Here is a 17,710-nt window from a genome sequence, read left to right on the forward strand (position 1 = left end):
TGAGCTGATGACCACAGCTTTACTGCGCTGCGGCGCTCACGTCCTCCTAAAACACCACAAGAGCTACAGTCCTGGCTCTGGCGTGTGGGGAGACAAAAACGTTTTTTTTTTTTTAGTCTTGACATTCTGTTTTATTTATTTTGTTCTCCTTCTCGGTTAAGAAGAGGGGAGGGGCAGTAGGACTACTGACTACACATCAAGCTTGAATTTTGTGAATTTCTTCAGTGCAGGCTTGGTCTCTAACGTCTGGAAAAAGACAGAGGGGTTACAGTCACTGACAAAAATTACCATTTCCTACCTTCCCCCATCTTCCACATGCTCTTTACTACATTAGCAAGCTAAAACACGGTTTCATTATACCAACAGGAAAAAAGTTTTTTGTTGTTGTTTTTTTTTTTTTTTTTAAACTGACATAATGAAGTCTTTGCAAGAAAAGAAAAATGATACGAGTGCACACTTAGACACACACACATTCAGACACTGACACGCTCAAGTGTACGCACTTCAAAAATGCTGAAACACCGTGTACCAAAAATCATTATGTCGACTTAACTGAACCCCCAGGAGCAGTGAGAGGCTTCCCGTCACTTTTTCAAAGATAAGGGCGCTCGAAAGACACGACTTCCTGCGTTCAGCTACGTAAAAATACAAGGTGGATGTGGTGCTGTGAAGGTTTTCTCCTCTCCAGAAATAAGACTATTGAAACCAGGAGATAGCGGGTGTTTGGTGTTTTTTCTTTGCAAAGCAGATCCTGGAACAGAGGGTTTATTACTTTTGCGCACAAGCAATGCTGCTAAATTTGACTTAATCGTCTCTTAATGCTTCTAAGGTGTCCAGAGTCAGGCAGAAAGAAAAAAAAAAAAAGCAGATGAATCTAAAAGCCTGTTTGGTCCCCATGATAGGAGGTTTTAGGATAGGCTGACTGTTTTCTTAAGAGGTTTCGTCGTTTTGTTTTGTTTTTCCCTTCTTGCACACAAACGGCCAAGAATCACATGTCTCTGAACGAGTGTTTCAAAGTCAGTACACAAAGCAGAGGAGTCAAATATGAAGTGTATGCGCTGTGTGTGTGTGTAAATGTGAGTTAAAGATCGCTCTATTTAAAAAAAAAAAAAAAAGCCAGTATGGCACCAGAAACACGTAAATTCAATGAAAGAAACGGCTGATCCATAAATAAAGCACGAAGTAAAATGAGTAAAAGCTCAGAATAAACAGGACGTGCATCGGGAAAGCTGGGCGTGACGTCGCGTCAGCACAGAGATATGGCTGTAAATCACTGAGGACGACTTCGCGAGACGAGAGTTAATGAAAGCAGTCAGTCTGACAAAGTCAAAGAAAAACAAAAAACATCTACAAAACACCCGTTTCTTTCCGGGGGTTACCAAGCTTGGCTGATCAATACGTGGTTGGTTAATTAATGGTTTATTAAGACAAACCCATCGAGAATGTTAAACAAGCAGGGCACGGTGGGATTCTCCTTTAAGCGAGTTAGTATGAGATCGCATGCTGTTCAGCAGTACAGGTTACCAAATACTGGCCTAGTGCTGGTTGTGTGCGTTGTGAAGGAAGGGCAACGAGCAATAAGGAAACGCTTTCCTTCTCCTGCCGACCCCCACTCCTCTCACGGAGCCGCCACCCTCCGATCTCCACACAAAAACCATACAAAAGACAGAAAAATAAAAAAAAAAAATAAAATAAAAATACATAGAACATTGCTAACTTTCCCCCCTTTATCCCACATCCCACCGGTCTCTCTTCTTTGAACTAAATCTCCTTCGTTAATAATGTTTTCAATATGAAACAGTGGACACACCCATGTCAGATTCTAACATTTACATGGCTTTAGCGCAGTCTGTCTGCTTCCCGTCGAGCTATCGCTTAGAGAGACAGGGAGGAAGAAGAGGGAAAGAGTAGAGGCAGGCAGAGGGATGGACAGAGGGAGGCTTCAGCTCCAAAACAGAGGGTGGAGAATTAGTGATGCCATCTGTCCTCCTCACTACTTCAAGATTAGATGGAGTCCTTCGCCCGACTCATCTGCAGAGAGGGGGAAAAGTGAAGGGAGACATTACATCCTCGTCTAACAGTGATCTAGGTTGTGGCTTTTTATCTGTTAGCAGAGACTGCTGACCTTTGACAGTGCTGATTAAAAAACAGCTCTCGTCAGGGAAGTTGTAAACCATCTGTGGGAGAGAAGTAAAAAAACAAAACAGGGTGAAGCGCTGGAGCTCATGAAGCATTCTCAGCAGGTTAAAGGTTTGTTTCGGTAGCACACAGGTCCGACTCCGAAGAGCGACACAGTGTGTGTGACACACAAAGAGCCCATAAACAACATGCAAATAAGAGACACGATGATGGCGCCCGGTTATTCCTCTGTAAGCTGTGAGTGTTTGTAGCTCAGGAGGCAGAGCAGATCATCGATAACTGAAGGGTTGGTGGTTCACTCCTCGGCTCAACACGGGTATTTTTCACTTGTTAGGCAAATGTGTAAACCACTACACTAAACCAGATCTCAAACCCACAACTTCTATGGTGCCTTATTTCTGAGCACGGTGTTTGTGGAGGTATTGTACATCCTGAAAGCTGAGTGAAAAGGACGTCACCATGTCCACTAAAGCACACAGTGAGGCATTTTCCTGTTTATGGGTGGACTGTGGCTTGGGAGGTAGAGTGGGTCTTCTGTGAGTATCCTTGAACCCCAAATTTCCCCTGAAGCATCAGTCAGTGTGTGTGTGTGTGTGTGTGTGTGTGTGAGTGATTGTTAGAAAGTACTTAAAGTAGAGGTTAAACGCATGTGTGTGTGAATGCTCTCAGTGCACTAGCAGGGCACCAACCCACTTACCATTTATTCCACTGTTTTTTAATTAAAGACTTCCACTTCATGAGTCTTTCAGGGTCAAGAATGTGACACTCAAAATATAAAGAGAGAGAGAGAGTGTGTGTGTGTGTGTGTGTGTGTGTGTGTGTGTGTGTGTGTGTGTGTGTGTGTACCTGGTCGCTTAGCAAGATGTGTATGCCTGTAGGACCCTGTCGGTACACCTGGTTGATCGTTCCCAGTGGAATGCTGCACACGCACGCCATCTTGCGGATGAGTTCTGCAGCTGTGAGCTCCTCTAGATACAGAGCATGGTACACTGCACAGAAACACACCAGACCGGTTTCACGGTCATGATAATAATCACAGACGGCATTTGGTCCCTGATTAATATCAGCAGCATCTGTTCGTCTTTACCGTGTAAACCAGAGGAGAGACAGTGTTCTCCATTTTCGTTAGTGCTGTGTCTGTCCAGCAGGGGGCTCTCTTGAAGGGACTCCTTACAGACATATATTGTCAGCCTGGGACGCACTGACCTGCATACACAGAAAACAGCGTGGGTGGTGTATCACAGAGCCTGGAGCTGGCATGATGGGAGATAACTCGCTGTGTTTTTGTTGTGGGTGACATCATGTTATGTCTGTCTCTCTTTAACTTGTTTTTTGCTTTGTATTTACCAGAAGCAGCCACTCATGTGTGACCTACCTGGATTTGAGTGCATTGAAGAGCCTGATCCCATCTGCTGGCCCACAAATCTGGACTAGATCGTCCCGGGTTAGCTTTAACAAATCAGAACCTTAAAACAAATAAATAAATAAAAAGGGAGGACATCCGGTCACTTCTAATACACGCGCACGTCTTTCAACATCATGACCACGCTGTGTGTCTGACAACCTGCCTGTGCATACCTGAGAAGTTAGAGAAGAGCCGTGTGTAGGAGCTGAAGCGATTTTTCAGCAGCCACTTCTGTGTGTCCTGTATGGAGGCAGTGGGGCCCAACTGCTGTAAAGAGGAGCAAACAGGGGGTCGAAACATTAACACAACTCAGCCCTACTGAGCTAAACCATATTTGGATTAAAACTGAGGGCACTAAAGCCTCTTTTCCACTAGAACCTACTCAGCTCGACTTTTAGGGTTTTCAGGGCTCACAAAATCGCAAAGAGTGAAAACTTCAAAAAGCAAATGTCCTAGATCTTGGTTCCACTTGCCTCTTACCTGTGATTTCAGTGGAAATTTCCAATTCAGGATCTGACACAGACTGATTCATGTCCTACACAGTTCTTACAAGTTCATAGAAATTTCTGTTCAATTAGAACCAAGTATTTGAGTTGATGATTGTAATTTGTTGTTGTAATTTGTGTTTTAAATATTTTTAGATTAATGTATAATATTGTAAAGGAAACAAAACATCAAAGTATAATATTGTAAAGGAAACAAAACATTAATCAAAATTTTCTTTTATTTATTTATTTTTTTCGGGCTACTTAAATTTATTTTGGGCTACCAAAAACTGAAAAGTGCCTGCCCCAAGGGCTACCAGGGATTTTGAAATTTTGCGAGCCCTGGTTTTATATTAGGTGGTAGTACCTGGTACCACAAATATGACGCCAACAGACTGCATGACACTGATTGGCACAGGAGTGACGTCACTGGATGACTCGTGAGTGATGCCTTTTTTGAAAGCCGGAAACGGGGGAAATGGCGACACATGAAGCGGTGCAGACATTTAACATCAGTTTAGCAACATGTATATCAACGCCTCAATGTCCTCCATTGTTTTTTAGCGTTTGTGTCGAAAACAAAAAAAACATCACAGGAGTTAAGAGCCACCTCGCTATAACAACCCCACCCACATTGAGCTTTACTGACTTGCAATAGAAAATGACCAAAACTGAGTAAAGTTGAATCGAGCAGACGCTAGTGGAAAAGAAACTTAAGACAATTTCAAATAAAACACAAAGAGTGGAAAAAAGTCATGGATCCAAACTCAACTGCAGAGTGGAGGTGAGACATTCGTCAGTCACCTACACCATTTTCTCCTCTCTGTAACTGAAAACACTACATTTCATATTACACAGAGATATAATGGCAGATAAATGGGAGGAAATACGCTTTGAATGTTCGAATGCAGCTCAAATTCATGGAGAGAATTCAAATGAAAGGTAATAACAGCAGAAAAAGTTATCTAAATATCTGCTGGAATAAATGTTGCTGCTCATCAGAAACAAACATGGATTTAACCACAGCAGCAGTCGGTACTGCGATTGTGTCACTTACTGAAACTCAATAAAATCTTAACCCTGTGTCATTAAGGGAGGAAAACGTATCATGTGACATGGCAGCAGGTGTTCGTCACAGCAGACGTTTTAATTTGCGATTTCAAGAACAGAACAAATGTTACTAAAACCATTAACAGCGCCTCTGCACTGTTCAGCCGAGTCGTTACAGCCTGACAGTGACTCAGCACACACGCGGCAAAGCAATCAATTACGTCATCATCTACACCCGAGTCTCTCTTACACCTCTGTTCTGTTCGTGCAGGTGTGTCACTTTTCACTAACCTCCGAGTTGCCATGGCTGCCAGGGTCTGCCTGGTGATTGGGTGAGGACGAGTCACTGGAAAACAGAGACGTTGATTTAAGACCAGTATAGACTTTACCTAAAAAACAGAAAGCTCTCTCACTCACGCACACACACTTTCAAGGTACCTGTCCAGTACTGAGGAGGTCGTGTAGGTCGACAGTGGGGTGGAGGCGAAGGAGAGAGTAGCTGCCTGGTCGGTGCTGGTGTAGGCGTTGTCTGGCCAAGGAGAGCACTGTGGAAAGCGCACTTATTGATACAAGCAGCTCAAACTACACAGAAACAACAAGTGAAAGACATTTAGCTCCATCTAGCCTAAAGTCAAGTTCAGTACAACATCCCCTAAACAGCAACTGACGGCCTCACTAATCAACAATAGGTCCTAAAAAAGGTGGCAGACAGTGTGTGGAGTGATTAAGAGGAGGAAGAGGAGAGCAGAGCAGGATGCTTACACTGCCTCTTTTGGCCAAGGAGTCGCCACAATCAGCGGGAAGTGTCCGCTTGCTGGACTTTTTCAGCTCATGGTCGCCCGCATCCTCTATGATGGGCTCAAGCCTCGTCTGCATACAGACACACAGCAGAGATTAACCAGCCAGTGGTTATCACACAAACAACTAAAACCTCCAACTCGATATGTGGGGAACAGATAGAGGTGTGGTTATCACCGTAATTATAGTCCAATAACATTTGAGCGCATTTTAAAACAGTCTGAGGAGAGTTTCACCCTCACCCGCCAAACACAGAAAAGTCACAGAGACACTATTTCACAAAATAAATGTAATATATTTGATAAAAGGCAATTCTTTAGACTTCATTACTAACTGATTTTAATAAAAGCTGCAAAAGATTCAAAGTGGTTTTTTTCCTCTTTATGCAACAAACTGCAAACCATTTTCCTCCAAGCGAGAAGTTATGTCACTGCAGCAACAGTGAAAATGAATTAAAAGCTGGGTCTCTGATAAAAGGTGCAGAGCATGATTGATGCTAATAAATAAAGGCTGGCCAGCCCTTACTGATGGAAGAAACAGACCCGTCTGGCTGTTGGGGAAGCTGACGAATGTCGGCTAAAATGTTACGCATGTTCTGATATAAACCTTCCGACAAACCGGCGATCTTTGGGGAGAACCACCACCTCGCCCACAATGTCAGCTGGGAAGGACTCCAGACCCCAAAACCCTGAACTGGATGAGGTGTTAAGAAAACTGATGTTCTGACATAGGTGGTTTTATGTTTGTTATATTTACAGTTTGTCCATGTTATGCTTTATGACTCAGTCACACTACAGTAAAAATAGAACGACATCCTCTTTTTCGCTGGGAAAACTTTCATCAATCAGCCGGTGATTCTTTTGCTGCAAGTAGTTGCAGCTACCAATTAGGGCCGACTGTCTGACATCCTTGACCTCTGGGTGACTTTTTGTTTGCAAAGTGATTGAATGGGAGGTAACCCGTCTCTATGACAGTCAGTCTGACTCAAGACTGACTGTCATAGACTGTGGTCTAATTTATAGGCACACCTCGTCTGTGATGCATCTCTTTGCAACAGTGGCTGTATTCTGGTTATATTCTTGTTTAAAAGCGAGGTTGCCGAGCACCTGTACTGCTGTACAGGTGCTCGGCAACCTCGCTGTACTGTATTGCAAGTCAAATGTGAGTGATGTTTAAGGGGGGTGTAGATATGAGAAGACCCTGAACAATCTCACTTATATAATCAGCTAGAACAAATTAAAATAAATCCCTTTTGTCACATTAACACAACTATTTAGTCGAGACCAGCTATTCCCAAACTTCACACCCCTGCAGCTTCATTTGAAACAAACATTTTCAGTGGCACGCCCAAACCTTCAGTAAAAACGCCCAACTGATGGTCACACATACCTAACAAAGCATTTCCTTTGTGCTTTCATTTATTCATGCTCCAGTGATGAAATTGTTGAACCTGATCTTCTATCAGCAGCTTTAGTTTCAAAATTTAAATCTTTACAATTAGTGACAAGAAAAAGTTCAGGAGCAAAAAAAAAGCCCCATAATTAAGAATAACAATAAATAATGGGAATTTTAAAATGAATTACAAAACCCAAGTCAAAACAAGATTCTAATATAGAAACACTTTTGATTTTAAAATAACCCTAAAAAGATGTAATCCTACAGAATCCAATAAGAAATAAGCCAAAAGTTTATTAGTTGGTTATAAAACATAAGTAAAATAGAAATATGTTTCTCATCCTGCAGGATTTAGTCATAAACGCTCCACAGAATAAAATTAGACGGTCCCATCCATTTACATTTCTAATATAGGAGAATTAAGAATAACAGTTAACTTAATTTTCACTGGGAGCGAGCAGGAGGGAGTACATCAAAGGAACAGCTCAGGCTGTAGAGACGATGTTAGAGAGGCAAGACCGCCTGAACGTGTGCAGGAGGGATACTGGGCACACTGGACCTGCTGTGGCCCATTCAGACCCCATAGGGGGTTGCAGCCCACACATTAGGAATCATTGGTCTAGACAAACAGTTGAGCTGACAATAAAAGTCTGTTCAGTATCTGAGAAAATATGGTAAAACCACACAAAGTGACACAAAATCCACTTCAGTTGTGTGCTGCAAGTCGACTAGCTGATAGCTGGGCACAGAAATACTAACCAGTTATCCGGTTGTTGTTTCACAGCAGCAGCGTGCCTCTGATTTGGTGAACAAATGAGGCGGAAAGAAGGAAAGATGACAGCCGTGTGAACAAACACGGGTCTCCTAACATTAAACACACCTGGCAAACTAATGTGACATCAAATCTGTGCCACTGTGAAAAACATTTGTGATTTTTTTACATTAAAAAAAAAAAAAAAGACCACCTCCCCCCAAATAAATCAAAGGAGGGTTTTTATTTTTGGGCTCAACGCGATCGTCGTATTTTTGATGATCTGAGGTTTAAAAACGCAGTAACTGATTGTTTCAGAGTCCCTGACATTTATACACTTGAATGTGAGAAACAGTGAGAAACCACGGCCAACGAATTAAGAGGATTATATGACTTCAGCAGCTTTCTGAATAAAGTTATTGCTGTTCGTTAGTTCTTAAATCCAAAGCATTGTAATTTTCAGACTGGTTGGCAGTGATGGAGTCTTTTATATTATGAACAAGAACTGAACCTGGAAGCTTGTTAGTATTATAAGCTAGTTAGTGTCAAAGTCACATAAAGCCTAGGAGTTCACAGCAGCCCTGTACCGACCTCTGACAGGATAGTGGTATCGTAAGAAGGCTGGTACTTTTCCTTCTCTTGAGCTGTGCGTTTCTCCATCTTCTCCCTGTCAGTCTTTTGCTTGCGATCTGCCCCCTTTGGCTAAACAGGAAGCAGAGAAGAAGAGATGTAACTGGTGAGTGCTGGCACAGTTTCAAACGTGCCCTGTTTAAGATTGAGTGAGCACCTTGAAGACTTTAATTTGGCAGGAGGCAGAGTGGAGGTGCTCCGTGTAGTCTCCGCCGTCTCCGAGGGCGAACGTGTCGATCTGGATCCTGAAGGGGACGCCCTTCTCTCCGCCGTGCTTCCTGGGAGTGAACTCCGTGCTAATGCAGTGCACCTGCAGACGGCGGGTAGACACGATGAAGTCAAAACGTGTTTGATGTGGAAATTCAGCAGCACGCTGAGCAGGTGGCTCAAAGAGAGAGGATGTATGTGTGTGTGTGTGTGTGTCTCTCTGTGGTTTGAATGAGTGTCAGAGGATGTCTGAGTGTTACCTGCACAAACACAGAAGTTCTTTTGTTCAAGTCCCACAGAAACTCTGCAGCATTCAGCTGGGAGGGGTGAGTCTTTGGCTCCACAATGCCCACTGACATGGGGATATCTGATACACAGACACACACACACACAGATATTTGAGTTACAAATCACACACATGAACGAGACAGTCTAAGCAAACATTTCTCGGCAGGCATCTTTACCGATGTCAAGGAGACGGTCGCCAGGACGGTTCCACTTCCATCCCTCCAGCTGCTGGTGCTCTGTGTACTGCAGCCGACGGTCGTGAAACACCACTCGCACTATGCTCTACACACACAGACACACACATTAGATATAAAGTGTCCTGTCTACAGACACAGATGCATGATTGTCCTCGAGCTGTGAGGATCCTCTCACCTTCACCATCTTGTTGTTGAGCTCCGGTAACTCCCCTGGCTTCCTGTTGTCCAACATACGCACCTCATAAGACTGGCCTGAGTGAGAGTAGATGAACATTAAAAAACAAAACACAACAACAACAAAAAAAATAGAAAGATTTAACAAGGAACAGTGAGTGTATACATATTTGAATTTAACACACTCAATAAAAAGGTACAGGCTCATTATTATTGTTGTAAATTTATGAATGACACTGCAGGAATTGTTCCTCTGATGAAACACTCAATACTGGGATTTAATGGCACTAAAACTCATTTTTGGATTACTTGTTACAACTTCTGATTATTTTACTGTGAGCATTATATATTGATGTTATCACATTTAAGGTCCTTTTAAAAAAACTAAAAAAACCCAACGTTCTTTTAGTAATTTATTGTTATGGTTTAACTTCCAACTCCTGCCTGTTTAGTTACACATGACTGTGTTTTATTGCACTTTGTGTAAAGAACTTTGAAATGCTAGTTGTGATAAGTGCTATGCAAACAAAACATTATCATAAATCCTGGACTCTCTCACTGGTCTGCCTATCGACTCTGAAGTTACAGAGTTTAACCTTATCAAACTTCCAGGAACAAAGACCAAAAACACAAAAAAGTAGATACAGAATCCTCTGAGTGCTGCTGTGGAGACCACTTGCATTTTATACTCTTTAAATGATCACACCTGAAGGTAAATTTGCCTTTTAATTCTTGATTGAAGTTTTGTAAAATCACCTATAAAGTTGTGTCACTGCTGCAGTGGTTTATGTTTCAGTTTGTGTGAAACAGACAAAAACACATGCATGCCCAAGTAAACCGTCTTTCCTAAAAAATTAGCACAAATGCTCACACTGCACAGGCTGACCTGTGAAGACACCGCTCAGGTATTTTGTTTATTCATGCTCACTCCAGTTTAATTACATGCAATTTAATCCAGCTTTATTTATATAACACGACTTCACACCAACAGTCACCTCAAGGTACTTTCTATCGCTACAATATGAGCAATATAAACCCCAACGATCAGAAAATACCTGACCCTGCTCTCTATCAAACTCCTTCACAGGCTTTATTAGAATATTTTATTGTTATATGTGAAGCAGAAACAGACGTTTAGACCATATGATGAATTTCTTACTTTGCTGGTTTTGATTTTATACAAAACAATTCTAATAAAAAAGTAAGTTAACTTGTAAATCTTGCATTTTTAAAGTAAAAATTACAGGCAAAAACAAACAAACAAGCGAATAAAACACTGAGTTGGACAGATAATCATTATTAATGCACTGAGAAAGTAAAAGTCAGTGGGGGTAATGGAGTGTTTGGAGGGCAGTACAGTGTTACACAAAAACAAAACAACTTTTTCCAAGAAAAAACACAAAATCTCGTCTGTATGACCAAACCACCGTAAAACAAGGCCCCTGAGCTGTGTTTAAATAAATAAATAAAAACTGTGTGTATTGATATGCTAAATAACCTGGGATAATAACGTCTTGTTATGCATTCAACGTGCATTACAATACATTTCAGTAATAGGCAGATCTTAGTGTGTCACGTCGAGGGCACACGAGGCTGGCATTCACATCAGTAAGAGTTTCATTTTACAGTGATCACACCGAAATGCATTAAATTATTGCGCTCATTATTTATTGACGTTGGATTGTTGACAGGCAGCCATGCAACACAAACTGGGTCGTGTAAAACCGGGTCAACAACCCCCCTCCCAAAATCACCTGCCGTTCTTTAGGTCTCACCTTGGTTTAGGTATGTGAGCGTTTCGTCATGCAGCTTGACAGCGGGCGAGGTGGCGGTGCACAGCACATACTGGAATGGGGGATTTTTGGTCTCATTTTCAGGAGGGAGGCTGGAGTCCTCCTGCTTAAAGATTGGCAGAGCCAGCACATCACTAGGAGGGGCGAGAGAGACAAACAAGTCAGCGAGGGAAAAACAAAAAAAACAACAATAAAAGAACAGTTGTGAGCGATAAGTTTTCCCCGTTAGGAGCTGATTTGGCGTATTTTCCTTGGCACTGGCCTCAATTTTTTTCAACTAGCTTTTGTCTCAAAGTTAGTTTGAATCTCCAGCACCATGTGAGCTCCATCCTGATGACAACATAATCACTGTGACCTTCCTGAAGGCAAAGGAAATCGTGTATTTATGCATCAGTACTGGACGACCTTCTCTCAAATGTTTGTGTGATTTTAACACTCTCACTTCACTCTTGATATGTCACTTTCAGTTGGGCAATATTTCCCTGTCACAGTGTGGAATAATTCAATGGATCACCTTTTTTTAGAATAAGTGACGAAGACTATCCATCGATCAAACTGTCTCTCTAATTATGTATGCATGAGTCCGCAGGAGGATAAATGAACAGAAACACCCAGAGATAGCCTTAGCTGCTGACATATACCATCTCTCACGCTTGGCAGCGACTCTAGACAACGTTCCCATACTTGGCTCACCCTGACAAATGCTGTGGGAGTGTCAATGAGGGCACAGAGAAGGGTGAGGAGTGTGTGCATGTGCAAAAAAGAAGTCCTATCTGTGCAAAAATATGTAGATCAGGGCATCTCATTACCTGGAAAACTAATCTGGAGCCAAACTAAAACCACCTTACCAAATTTCAAATAATTCCTGCAGCACCTTCCTCAAAACAACGAAGTCTTTCAAAGAGCTGCCTGCTAGATTTATCCTGCCCCGTATCGCTTTCTCTCAATCACTTGCCGGTGTTTTCTCTGCAGAGCGAGCGAGCCCAGGCAGCACCAACATGGGTGCCACAGCCCAGCTGAACCATGCTGCCCACGAAAACTGCATCTGCTTCCTGAAATCTGAGGAGCTCGTTCCACTGAATAACACCAAGACATTCTGTTCCCATCAGCTGCTGACTCCAAACACACCCACGACCCACCCCTGCACCACAGACAGACAGCAGTATGTCTGAAGCACAAACTAATAATGTCAATGCATACCATCCCCTGAATACCAGTAATCTTGCTTACACACATAAGCGACAGGCACACACCTACGTCATGCTCAGATAAACACACGCTAAAATCAGACGGATGCAGATAAAGCACATGTATGCCCTCGGCGGGCTTGCCTTCATCATGCAAATATCACGACCTCCCATTAACCTGTTACATAACAGTGCACGCATACTAAGAATTACTAATTGAACAGGTGGTTTATAACAAAGTTATTCAGCTCAGTCTTTCCACACATATCGACTTCAAGATATATTTGGTGACTCTTTTAAACATTAGGAATTTATTTATTTACCCCCCACCCAAAAAAAAAAAAGGAAAATCCAATGACAAATGACCAGCAAGTCTCAACCTTTCCTGTACTGGTATTGTGACAGTTCACACCATCATTCAGCTGCTTCCCCAGAGAGGTTCTCGTCCCCTTGTCGGATATACTATGATAGCACAGTTGCAGGAAATGCACATGCATCCTCTGCAGACAGATTATTCTCAAGTAATGCTGCCCAGCCAGTGTAAATATGCACCATCAGCATAAATGCTGGAATAACCTGACTAACCAGAAACCAGGGAAAAACTGGCTTATTATATTAAAACCAGAACTATGAAGATAAAATTTGTTACTAGACTGCATGTTTATTAGCCTCGGCGTGTACAGGCAGGTGAGATATTTTGGCAAAAACCAACACAATGTGTTTAAGGGGTTGGGCCAGTAACACCTGAAAACCTCCACATGCTGGCATTCATCTTACAGCTCTCTGGAAATCTACTGCAGGGATGAATGCCAATATTCCAAAAGACACTCCCTTATTTGGTCTGTTGATGGTGGTCTTTGGTACAAGAGGGCACAGACATTTAAACTGGACTAAGATCAGATGAGTGTAAAGGTTATAGCATAGGACTGCTATAAGCTGTGGGTCAGTGTCATTGAAAAACTAACTCTGCATTGATCTGAAGAGACATGTTCCTCTAATAAAATAAATGGGTCCACCATCTCAGAGTCACCAGACTCCCAACAGTTCAAAGTTTGCTGCTGGAGAAAAACCACTAGTATGCTTATGGACTGCCTGTGTGGTGAAACAGTTTTAGGATAAATATAACCATGCAATGAGAAATAAATACATAAATACATTTTTGATTTCCAATACTATTGGAGTCACCCCCCCCCCCCCAAAAAAAACAACAAATGGGCCAAACATGATGGTGTGCTAGTGTAAAAAGATACATTAAGTGTATTTACAGTGACTAAATTGCTGCTACATTTTCTGAAGAAAATCATTCAGGAGGAAAGCAGGAGTTTCAAAAATGTCAGAGTTAAAATATTCAGACTAAAAACCTATGATCAGGGATCACTGCTTAGAGAGGTCAGGAGCAGGTAAACAGAAAAAAAATACTGGCTTCAATGATAAAAGATGAGGTGCATATATGTCCTGAATTGAGGGAGGAAAAAATGCTTGAGCAATTTCATTTATAACCTAGAACAGCTCCATTAAAAACAGTCTAAATTCAGTCCCATCCACCTAGACATGTGCAGCAACTTGTTTTCACATAACCCTGATTATGAGAAACAAAGCCACAGACCTGTTCTTAAAACCAGAACAGTGTCTTCCTGACTTCCTGGATGTAACAAAAACTTTACCCATGTCCTTGCAGCATACACGTGCATTGAGAAACAGTGCAGACTGATAAAAAAACAAAAACAAAACATCTTTGTCCCTGGCAGTATGACACGTGTCCCCTTCCCTGCCTTTGTGTGTGTTTAGAGAAATTAATCTTCATCCCTGATCGTGGCACCCCGCAGTGACTGCTCGAGTCCAAATCCCAAAACAAAGAGAAACCATAACACCCAACACAAAGGGAGTAACACACCCAGGGGGGCTGTAATGTTAACACTCAGAGAGCTGTTCTTGCCAACGACCCACTGAAGCTGGGACTGGCATGTTGTCTTCAGTCTCTCTAACCTCATGCTGTAGGCTCCAGCGCCCAGCTCCTGCCCGATGCCGGACAGGCTGGCGTCGAAGTCGTGAACCAGCCCCGACTCGATGGTGGCGTCGTCCATCTTCAGCACCCAGGCCATCGGCCCCAGCTCCTTGTCCTCGGCTTCTACTCGGATGGCCGCCAGCTTGCTTCAGGTACGAGAGGTCGGCTTATAGAGGAAGTGAGCTTTGCAGCTTCTGAATGACACCCGTGAGAGGAAAGTTATGCTGCTAGCCCGCTAGCCGCTCCCTGGCAAGCTGGGCAGGCGAACCGGTAGCTTTCCACAGAGACTGGATGCATTGCCATATCTCCACTCGAGTTCTGAGAGTTTATTTTCGCACAAAGGGATGCTCCAAGACAGGCAGACTGCCTGAAAGTAACCTAGAACCCACTCAGCGAGTAAATAGTTAGTCGTGACTGAAGATCCGAGCTGATTGTCAGCATGCTAATGTTAGCTAACAGCTAGCTTTGAAAAGGAAGCTTAAGCAAGCTAGCCTGAATTCAGCAGCGCCTTTGTTGCTTCAAGTATCGAGTCTTCATACAGTCCGACTGACGTTTGTTCAGCAGAACGACACAAGCAGAAGGAGGAAAAAATATCGTTTTAATCCACACACCGCATCCCACGCAGCGCCCCGCACCAGCTGTTGCTACCGAGCTATGAAGCTAACTAGCATCAACTTCACTTGCTTTCAGCTACGTCCGGTAACCTAAGAGCGGCTCTCCTCTGGCGCTCCCTCTACCATCCCACTCCGCGCTCCTCTTCTCATCGCGGGGCTGGAATCACCGCCGGGGCTCCTTATTTTTAACACGCAGTCCGTTAACCATCCAAAATGAAGCGTTTGACACAAAACAGAGCATCAACATGGCTCCCTCAGCACACAGACTGTCGGTCTCTGAAGCCCGCAGGGCTGCCACCGCCAGCCTCGGGAAGGATGCCAAAGACTGAGTCCAGCCAATCAGAGGCCGTCCTCTGTGCCCAGCGCAGAATTATTAGCCAATCAGCAACCTTCGAGCTTCCGTCATTGTGTCCAACTGTAGTTGCGCTCTGCCTCCCTGAAACTATAACACATATCTACAAAAAGTCGTTACTGTCAACAAATATGAACCCCGTAGGCATGCAAACACCCCTCAGTGTCAAGTAAAAATAATGTTATATCTCTGATGCAAATACAGCGACAGGGCGCTGACCTTTTCACCGAGAGTTATTTATTAACAGGTATTGTTATTACTCCAAACACCCACACTGTGAGGATATAAACTAAACCAAACATTTACATTTGAGCTGTACATGAGCGGATACCTCGTATAGCCGCTGTTCTGTCTCTGTAGGGGGGCTCGGAAGTTTTCAGTGTACGGCTGCCAGAACAACATCGCGTCTCATCAGCCCTCTCCTCACTTCTCCTGCACATAAACACCACTCGGCCCGGTTCCGACGACGAGGTCCAAACGGGAGATCAGTGTTTCATTCATGTCAGTGTCGAGCAAGAAGAAAAGTCCAGTCCACAGAAGATGGCTGCAGACCTTTTGCACTCTCTGGTCAATAATTACGCACCGCTCGGACCCTGGACGTGGCGCACTCTCAAGTCTGGTTTTCTGAGTGGGGCACACACGCTATTTTGGCCCTGAAAGGGAGGGGGAGGTGGAGGGGAGGCCCGCCTCATGACTTAAAGTCCTTCTGTCTGACTCAGGAAATTCAGAATATGGACATAAACACACGACAGTCAACACCAAATATGCAAACATCAAAGAACACAAGGGAGTAACTTGACTTGTCTAGCATGGACAGAACTAAAATTCATGTTGCATAAGTGTTGGATAACACTTGTTCATTTTAAATTAAGGATTTGCAATGGACAGCTTGTAAAAAAAAAAAACTAATAAAAAAAATCCCCCCTTCAGTTTAAAAATATATGAATACAGTAATTAGTACAATAAAAAAAAAAATCAATCAGTTCTTGTACATTTGAATAATGTAATAAATAATATGTTTTTAAATTCAGTATGTATATAGGTGTACAGAGGCCGTTTTAGCAGTCATCACTCATGTGTTCCACATTTAGTGTCACCAAAAGCAAATTTATCATGTAACTCTAGTTACATAAATGCACAACTGAAAACTGCTGTGTTGGTTAAAGAAGCAATGGTCAGGCGAGTCAAGACTGAAGCTATTTGGTCACAATGACACCAGGTGCATTTGGAGGAATAAAGGTGAGGCTTTTACGCCTAAGAACACTACCAAGTGTCAAGCATCGTGGTGGTAGCATCGTGCTCTGGGGCTGTTTTGTTGCCAGTAGTACACTAGACAAATTAGCTAGAACTTTACCTCAAATCAACATCTAGATGGTTGAAACTTGAAGACAGTTAGGTGTTCCAACAGGAGGATGATCCCAAACACACACGACAACTGGCTTTGTAATAGATAAAGTAGGGTGACATTACATTGCTGGAGCAGGCTTCCCAAAGCCACGACCTCAATCCTATTGAAAATTTGTGAAAGAGCCCTAAAAGCCAGATCCTTACCAAGAAACCAACTGATTTAAATGAACGCTATACCAGACACCAGAAGCTTGTTGATGCCTACCAAGAGAGTGTAGTTGAGGTGCGACTCACTAAGGGACATTCACCAAATATTAGTGACATGTGAGCACACATCACCTTATATGGTTTACAGAATATCCCAAATAAACTCAAACCTGTGCATTTCTTTGTAACTAAAGTCCTTAAAGGTGTATGCCGAACAATCATTTCACCCTGCAAAAAGAACCGTTACAGTAAATACACTGATTCTCATTTAGCACTTGTCTACTCTACCTGCTCAAGTGCTTTCTATCCAACATTCCCACACATTCATACTCCGACAGATGGATTGGAGTTAGATAACTTGGGGTTAGTATCTTGCCCAAGAGCTACATGCACCCCAGTTCAGGGAAATCATGGAAAGTCTAAAAACAAACCTTCCTTTCCGACCAATAACACTCACTTTTCATAACAAGGTCTTCTTGTTCTAGGAAATTAAAGCCAATTTAAGCAGAAAACTGTCAAAAAGTCAAGATTTCCAAGCCAGGGAACAAGCACGGTTAGTTGTTACCTGCAAAACACAAGAGTTGATTTAAAATGCAAATTTTAAGTATGTAAAACTGCTAAAGTATACCACATCCATCTTCAACAGTGTAACTGATATGTTTTCCCAAGTTGGGAATTGTTTTGAG

The 17,710-nt window shown here is 42.8% G+C and overlaps 1 protein-coding gene across 2 annotated transcripts; it reads right to left on the reverse strand.

The window, feature by feature from the left end:
• Positions 1-430: 430 nt before the first annotated feature.
• ubp1 (upstream binding protein 1) lies at positions 431-16,130 on the reverse strand. Of its 2 annotated transcripts, none has more exons than XM_013909650.1 (16): positions 15,802-16,130; positions 11,295-11,446; positions 9,521-9,597; positions 9,325-9,430; positions 9,121-9,227; positions 8,811-8,963; positions 8,615-8,725; positions 5,842-5,949; positions 5,518-5,624; positions 5,371-5,425; positions 3,718-3,811; positions 3,515-3,605; positions 3,227-3,345; positions 2,986-3,128; positions 2,126-2,177; positions 431-2,031 (listed from the first exon to the last, which is right to left on the reverse strand). In XM_013909650.1, exons 1-16 carry the CDS (start codon positions 15,870-15,872, stop codon positions 1,994-1,996), a joined length of 1,584 nt encoding a protein of 527 aa, XP_013765104.1. In that variant the 5' UTR covers positions 15,873-16,130; the 3' UTR covers positions 431-1,993. The 2 variants fall into 2 exon arrangements, with proteins under 2 accessions (XP_013765104.1, XP_013765103.1); XM_013909649.1 differs by lacking the exon at positions 15,802-16,130 and adding an exon at positions 14,486-15,446.
• Between the last annotated feature and the right edge of the window lie 1,580 nt (positions 16,131-17,710).

This window comes from Pundamilia nyererei, unplaced genomic scaffold (genome assembly GCF_000239375.1).
Source record: "Pundamilia nyererei isolate P.nyererei 1_Seehausen unplaced genomic scaffold, PunNye1.0 scaffold00028, whole genome shotgun sequence".
Classification (NCBI taxonomy): Eukaryota; Metazoa; Chordata; class Actinopteri; order Cichliformes; family Cichlidae; genus Pundamilia; species Pundamilia nyererei.